Source organism: Arachis hypogaea, chromosome 8, assembly GCF_003086295.3.
Source record: "Arachis hypogaea cultivar Tifrunner chromosome 8, arahy.Tifrunner.gnm2.J5K5, whole genome shotgun sequence".
NCBI classification, from domain to species: domain Eukaryota; kingdom Viridiplantae; phylum Streptophyta; class Magnoliopsida; order Fabales; family Fabaceae; genus Arachis; species Arachis hypogaea.
The window spans coordinates 35430151-35438146 of record NC_092043.1 but is presented as its reverse complement, the minus strand read 5'-3'; the positions used below and the strand labels follow the sequence as shown (position 1 = coordinate 35438146).

Below are 7996 nucleotides of genomic sequence, written 5' to 3'. Positions count from 1 at the left end.
TCTTCAGCACCTACTAAAAAAAAAAGAAGCTCTTTTGCACTATAACACTACCCTTTTCCAATTGGTGTAATTGAAAAGTTGAAAATCTTTTTAGCACAATTAAAATGTCGAAAACCATTTTAGTACACATTCTCAATCTCATTTGGCTCTAAATTTGGTATGTGTTGGAACAAATTAAAACCTTATACTAATTACTAAACATTGTCTTTTTTAAAATTATTTCATTTCTTTTTGTCATGTATTATTTTTTTTTTTTTGTCAGGATTATTTATTTCATTTTATTAAGCATAACTAGAATCTTGATCAATAAATTTCGTGGGCCAGGCTAGTTGGGCCTTCTCTGGGGTTCGATGACAATATCAAAGGGGAAGGACTTGCGGAAGAAGGAGTCTTATTTCAGAATATATATATATATTCAAAAAAACAAGCAACTTGGGTTGGTCGAGTGGTCAGTTCACTTGTCCGCTTAAATAAGTGTCGGAAGTTCAAATTCTGTCTTGTGACGGATTAGTCCTTGACCTGTCGGGTTGGGAGATACCGTGGAAAAAAAAATATATTCAAAAAACATTGAAAAATAATAAAAATTAAATTAAAATTATAAATATTAATAAATCAAAAATCTAAATAATTTTAAAATATTATCAAAAGAAAAAAACAGCTAACAAACAACCAGAATAAACAAATAAATAATAATAACAATAATATTAGAAAAATAAAAAAATAAAATTATTTTATTTAATATTTATTAATTATTATAATAATTAATAAATATTAAATAAAACAAATTCTGATTATTTTTAGCTAATATTTTTTTATGGAAAAGTTTAGGAAACTAGCAGTTTTATTGAATTTTGGCCAGCATGTAACCAGCAGAGAAATGTGAGCCATTGGATGAAATCTCACACCAATCTCACACTATCAAATCATCATTGATGGCTAGTTGATGGCAGCATTGCTCTTTTTTTATTATCAAATATTTTCGTAATAATTCTGCACCTGCCAAGAATATATTGAGGATCTAATCCAATTAACTTTATGACCAAGACCCTGTAATTAATCATTCACTCAAAATCTCTCGTATATGGTCATTTATTCACATCAATTGCTCATACATGTGCCCTAATTTTATTACTAGAACACAATTCTTAAAAGAGAGAATTGAATTTCATGGTATGATTAATAATTAATTCACCACCCTACAATTCTTTCTAATCTCCCCACTAGTCCCAGTGAGGGGACTAATATTTCCCATCTTAACCATGGCAGCGGCAAAATCACTGAAAAAAGAAACACTATTGGCACTATAAGACCGAACCAAACCATCTTGAGTCCCACCATTGAAAAGCACTTGATCCGAATGAAGAAGGCCGCGTTTGGCAACAAGATCTCTATAGTAATTGTTGTCGAACCGAGCTGGAGTTAGGGTTTCGAGAGGGGAGAGGTTTGCATTCCCTCCGGCGGAAGGGCAGTTGGCTTTCCGTGATGTGGCGAAGTTGGCGTCGATGTTGGTTTCGTTGTATACGCGGTTTCTGAAGAACTGGCATTGAGCTTGGCCAATGGTGTGGGCGCCGGAGAGGGCGGTGAGATCGCGAGCATTTAAGCCTTTGGCGGCGAACCTGGAAGTGAGAGTGGAAAGGTCGGAGAATGGTGAAGGGATTTGGTTGTTGGCTGCAGTTTGGCTTGCTGTTCTTGCATCCCTTCTTCCTAGCCCAACTGTCCATGAAGGTCCTCCTAGCTATAATAGGCAGATAAAGAAAACACAAAAAGAAATTATTTAATATAGTTTATTAAGAATTTAATTTTGATAAATTGATAAGTAAAATAGTTTACAAGTGTTTCCAATACGTAATGTCATATTAATAAAAATAACTATCTTTTTCACATTGATCGCATAAATGATCTTTCAAAAAATAGATATAATTATATAATTGTGTAAAACATTTCATTCATTGAAATTAAACTTTTTTATTAAAGGTAAAAAATTATGTAAAATTATTTTTACATAAAATTAATAGCTAAAAAAATAATACTACATGATCAGTAAATATTTTCATTTTTTTATCAACATTTGACTAGTAATAATTTATATTCATATTTACAGAAATTTTGTATACAAAAATTTTGCGTATAAAAAACATATATTTTGTACCTATATTTACTAAAATTTGTATACATAAATTAATACAGTTTGTATCTATAATTTTTTAAAATTTAATTTATACATATAAATTAATAAAATTTTTTATTAAAAATAATTTAATATTTATATTAATTAAATAATAACTAAAATTACTAAAAATTACTTATCCTTAAATTTTTTTAATTTAAAATTATTAAATAATAATTTAATTAAATATATTAAATTATCTAATTATTTTCAATTATTAATTTTACATAAACACGACACTGCGTATCTGTATCTCTATCTGATTTTTTTACGTATAAGATTTTTCTTTTTTCTCAAGGATATCAGCATGCATGGGTCATTTATTTGAAGAAAATATCTGACTAAGATTTGAAAATCCCTAACTTTTGATTAAGAAATCAAGCGATAAATTATCAGATCACAACCTGCTTAATTGTGATGTGATATTTCATGCATGCAAGGTGTGTGTATATTTGGAAGACCCCACAAAATTACAAGAGTTGACATGATGATCAAGTTACATGTGTGTGAGAAAAAGTGAGAACAGGAAGTGGGGAACAATGTTTGAAAACAAGCCCATGCTAAAAGAAAATGTTGGGGAAAGAAACAAACATATACTACTACAATGATTTCAGAGAATCTCATTGTGAGATTTACATGCATTATCTCTACTACAGGAAAAAGCAGTAAAAAGCCCAAATAAATCCCTTAGGAAATTAATGGATTCATTTCTTTTTTTTTTTTTTAGTCTCATTGTAACTTTACTGTCTATAATTAGTTCATAAAGTAGCCAGATTGACATATATACATTATTTTGCACATGGATACTCTATATATTAATGAAAGTAATAATTAAAAGCTACATGTTATATATTAAATTAAAGAGTTTGTATTAAATAATTTGCATAAAAATAATTATAGATGCAAATCCATTGAAACATTTAATTAAAGAAAAAGAATGACCAAAATGCTTTTAGACACTGAAAAGTGAAAATTACGTAGAATAATATAACTTTGACCCCAACTTTTAACTTTAAAGTCTCTTTGTATAGTCCACTCACAATTAAATTTAAAAAAATATTTAATTAATATGAACCAATAATTTTGCTCAATACTTTCTTTGTATATGATTAAGATAAGAGTTTAGAGTACTGATTAAATATTGATAAAAAAATAATAAATTTTATTAGTTATATATATAATATTATTTTATTTTATAATAAAAAATAAAAAATTAACTAATATTAATTCAATTAAAATAATTCAAGATAAATATAAAATATGATGATTATCTAATATTTTTGGGTGAGAAAATCAATTATTATTGGTAAAGAAAGAAGGAAAGCAAGAAATGAAAGAGAAGAATGGGTGTGTTATTGTTACCTGAACCACTCCATCTCTAGCAGCAAGTGCAAGAATGTCAGCACAAGAGACAGTAGCATTGCAAGCAGCTTCAACATTGCTTTTAATGGAGTCTATCACATCAAAACCACGAGCTGAATTTTGATTTGGTCCTGCACTTTTCTCCCCTGTGAATGTGGATGTGTCATCCAATAAGATTGATCCATCACACCCCTACCATACCATATATATGCAAATCAATTAATTACTTTAATAATAATAACCAGCAGAGAAATAATAATTATTAATTAAAAATGCTAAGTTATGATCCTTACATTAACGAAGCAATCATGGAAGAACAAGCGAAGTATGGAAGCCCCCATTCGAGGTTCCTTGGTAACAGCTTGCTTCATTGCACTCAGCACAATGGCCTGAAGATTTGGACAAGTTTTGGCATAGAAATTTGGTGAGAGTTGTGCATTGCTCATCATAATAGAACAAGCAAGAACAGAAAGAATAATGGACAGTGTAACAAACAAGTGATGAGGAAATGGTGCCGCCATTAGTTAGTTAATTATTACTATCAATAATCCCTTAAGCTTAATTAAGTTATTTGTGGAATGAACAAATGTGTTTGGAAGAACCATGCAATTATATAGAACATTTGCGTGACGGTGCATGAAATATATAAAGAAAAATTAAAGTTATATGATATAGACTAAAGAGTGAGTAGTGGAGATAAATAATAAGCATGCATGATTTTGTATTTTTGTTCATATTTTCAAACTTGTCTGCTCCAAACGCGCTTTACTACTTTTATTATTTTCTATCCGGGGAAGGAACCAACGTGAGGAAGGAATTTTTCATAACAAGGTGGATTGGTCAACTGATGCATATTTTGGTTTCTTTTCCATAGATTTTAACTTCGAATCTTTAAGATAAAAACAAAAATGTTGAAAATGTTGTTATGTAATCATTTTATTCAAAAACTTAAACAGATAAAATCCGATACAGCTTAGATATTATATATATTATAATTTTTTTTTAAATTCAGTTAATAAGATGTACGTTAATAGTTATATTTTTAATAATATTTTGATTTCTACAAATGTATAATGTAACATGTTTGAATCATAATTTAAAATTTTGAATTATATATTTTACTTTTTTTAATAAAATTTCATTCGAGTTAAATTAAATTAGTCGAATTCTTATAACAGGATTCAAATACTTAGAATTAATTGAACAAGTGGAAGATGAAATTGAAGATTGGTTACTTACCATTGGAGCAGTTGACTTGCTCCCCATAAAAAACAAAGGATTAGTTGCATGTATAGCCTAATAAGTCTCTAAGATCATGAAATAAAAACACATAAATTTTAGCGAAAAAAGATTAATTGGAAGTAATAAATGAACTTGCTGGATGCTGGGTCAACAGTTTTAAGTGGGAAAAACCAGGTTTATGATATATAGCACCAAGATTCCTTCACGAGATTGCTTAATTAATGGAGAAGTATATATGCCTACTGTTCTCCATAACAAGAAATTTTACTTTTTGCTTTGTCTTTTTTTTAGCCAAAAATAAAAAAATTCGAATATGTAATCTCTTAAATGAATATGAAAAAATTATGTTATTTGACTATAATTCATTGGCTTACTTTATCTTGTTTAATCATTTTATTAAATATGTATTTAAACAGCTGTATTATGTGTATATTAAAATTAGTCACTAAAATTAGTTTTTATTATTAAATATATATTAAAATATAATTATATATTAAAATAAATTAAATTATATATATTTATACATAAATATTTTAATAATTAATTTTAGTGATTAATTTTAATGTATAAAGAATATTTTATTTGTTATCTAAATTTGCGGAAATGATTGCTGCTACATACTTTACACGTCAGTCTACGCATGATTTTCATGCATTGTACCGAACGTAAAAGACCTTTAAAGAGAACTCCATCCTTATACATTTAATTAATTTTTTTTCCAAAGAAATTAAAAGAGCTCCTCTATATATATATATAATTCGAATGAATAAACAAAATGTTCTTCCCATCATAACAATATCATCCAGTAAGGTTGATCAATTTGACCAGTTTTTACTAGCTCAATAATAATTAATGTAAAGCAACCAAATCCAGCTAACTTTGATCTGATTAATTATATTAGTCATCTTAGCCAAAAGGTTGACAAAGTATTGATGGAACATTTCATAAAGAAATTCGTAAAATATAAACCACTTTGATATAATAATATATCTCCAAAGATAAGTTGGCCTATATATATGTTGCACCTTCAGTAATATATACTTGTGTTATTTATGAGAAATATTTAGTAACAAAACAGAAGTAGTAAAAAACGAGTAGAATTTGTCTTATTTAACATTTATTAAATGTTATAATAATTAATGAATGTTAAATAAGATAAGTTATAACTATTTTTTTGTCACTTTAGTATTAAAGTTAGTTTATCATGTGATGATCGTAAAGTTTCACATTATTTAAAGAAGGGAATAAAATATGTTTTAGACAGATTTTGATGGATTAAATAGTTTTATTCTCTTTATTTTAGAAAAAAAAAATCATAAGGTTGAAATGTCTAGGAGCAGACAATACCCTCGAACGAGTAAGATAGACTATTTTAGAAGATGCACAAACAAGGTTCTAGCAAGCCAACTAGTTTAAATAGAAATGAGGGTATTCTCGATTATGTATAAAAATAGTGTGATCTTTGTCATTAATTTACAATTTATTTGGTCTTATGTTAATGATTTTGATATAATTGATCCTCTTGTTAATTAATGATTCTTAGTGGTCCTTAATGATTATTCTTCCAAACATGAATTCGTATTGATCAAGTCTAGAATTAAAAATGAGGTTTTGATATATGTGAGAATCCATCTATATTATATTGGCCATATATATGTTAATTAAAGGTGTAATATAATTTGGTTATATTGAAATATAAACCATTATGTTGACTTACAAAGATAAGAACCATGCAGCAAACGAAGGGGAAGTTATGGGCCAGCCAGAAATTAGAAAAAAAAAATGTAAAAGTAATGTGAAAGAGTGGAAGAAGCCATGCGATGACCCTACAATGATGGCGAATCAGAATCAATCGGCTTGGCGTGTTGAAATTTCAATCTTTTTGTTTCTCTTCTATATAGTACCTTTAGGTAACGATAATAATTTAAAAATACTCGAACCACAACGATTATATTACTATTGCTACTAATTAACATATCTGAACCTTTAATTAGTGGCCTTTGGTTGCAAACATGGGCTATTTTAAGTATAGTTATTTGAACCGAATCGATAATTAAATTAATTTAAATTAATAATATATTGGTTTATTGATTCAATCGGTTAATTAAATTATTTAAATTATAATTAATAAATATAAATTTTAAAAATATAATTTAATTTATATATGTTATATATTAAAAAAATAAAAATATTATGGAAAAACAGATTGATGTAGTGGCAGCCAAGTTACTCCAGAAAGACCTGAGGAGGAGTTTTTCTATTAATTGTTGACTTGTGGTTCTGATCGGTTTTGACTGATTTTTTTTAATGGTCAGAACACTTAATTAAATTGATTTAGAACTAATTTGGTTTTATGTCAGTCAGATTCATCACTAAAGTTACATATTTGTTAAGAAGGATGGTAGAAAGGTATTGTAGTAACAAAAGAATCTATATATGGTGTTTATTGATTTGAAAAAAGCGTACGATAGAATGTCAATGGAGATCTTATGGAAGATTTTGGAAAGAAATAGAGTAAAAATTGCATATATTTGTGCAATTAAAGACATGTATGACGTGACTACAACTAGTGTAAAGAATCAAGGTGGTGTGACAAATAAATTTTCTATTAGTATAGGATTACACCAGAAATTATCCTTAAGTCCATACCTTTTCACATTAGTTTTGGAAGTACTCACAAAACATATCCAATAATCTGTCCCATGCTGCATGCTTTTCGCCGATGATATCGTCCTTATGGGAAAGTCAAGGAAATACCTAAGTAAGAAGTTAAATTTATGGAGAGAAACTCTAGAAAGTATGGTCTGCGCATAAGTAGTAACAAGACGGAATATATGGAATGTAAGTTTGGCCGTCGAAGGGGAAAACCTAATACAGAGGTGAAGATTGCAAAAAACATCCTATGAAAAGTTAAAAAGATTTAAGTATCTTGGGTGCATCATCATACAGGATAATGGAGAAATTGAACAAGATGTAAATCATAGTATCAAAGCAGGTTGGTCAAAACAACAAGAGTGCCTCTAGTTTTATATGTGACAAAAAAGTGTCTTTAAAACTTAAAGGTAAATTCTATCGCACTGCTATCAGACCAGTTATGTTTTATGGTACAGTGTTGGGCGGCCAACGGGGAGCACGAATATAAGTTAAGTATGACAGAGATGAAGATGTTGAGATGAATTAGTGGTCATACGCGATTGGATAGAATAAAGAACGAAGATATAAGAG

The 7996-nt window shown here is 28.3% G+C and overlaps 1 protein-coding gene across 1 annotated transcript; it reads right to left on the bottom strand.

Moving 5' to 3' along the window:
• Positions 1 to 1032: 1032 nt before the first annotated feature.
• On the bottom strand, positions 1033 to 4159 carry LOC112707213 (peroxidase P7). The gene is made up of 3 exons (XM_025758868.3): positions 3823 to 4159; positions 3530 to 3721; positions 1033 to 1735 (listed from the first exon to the last, which is right to left on the bottom strand). The coding sequence occupies exons 1-3, from the start codon at positions 4048 to 4050 to the stop codon at positions 1184 to 1186; spliced, it is 972 nt and encodes a 323-aa protein (XP_025614653.1). The 5' UTR covers positions 4051 to 4159; the 3' UTR covers positions 1033 to 1183.
• Between the last annotated feature and the right edge of the window lie 3837 nt (positions 4160 to 7996).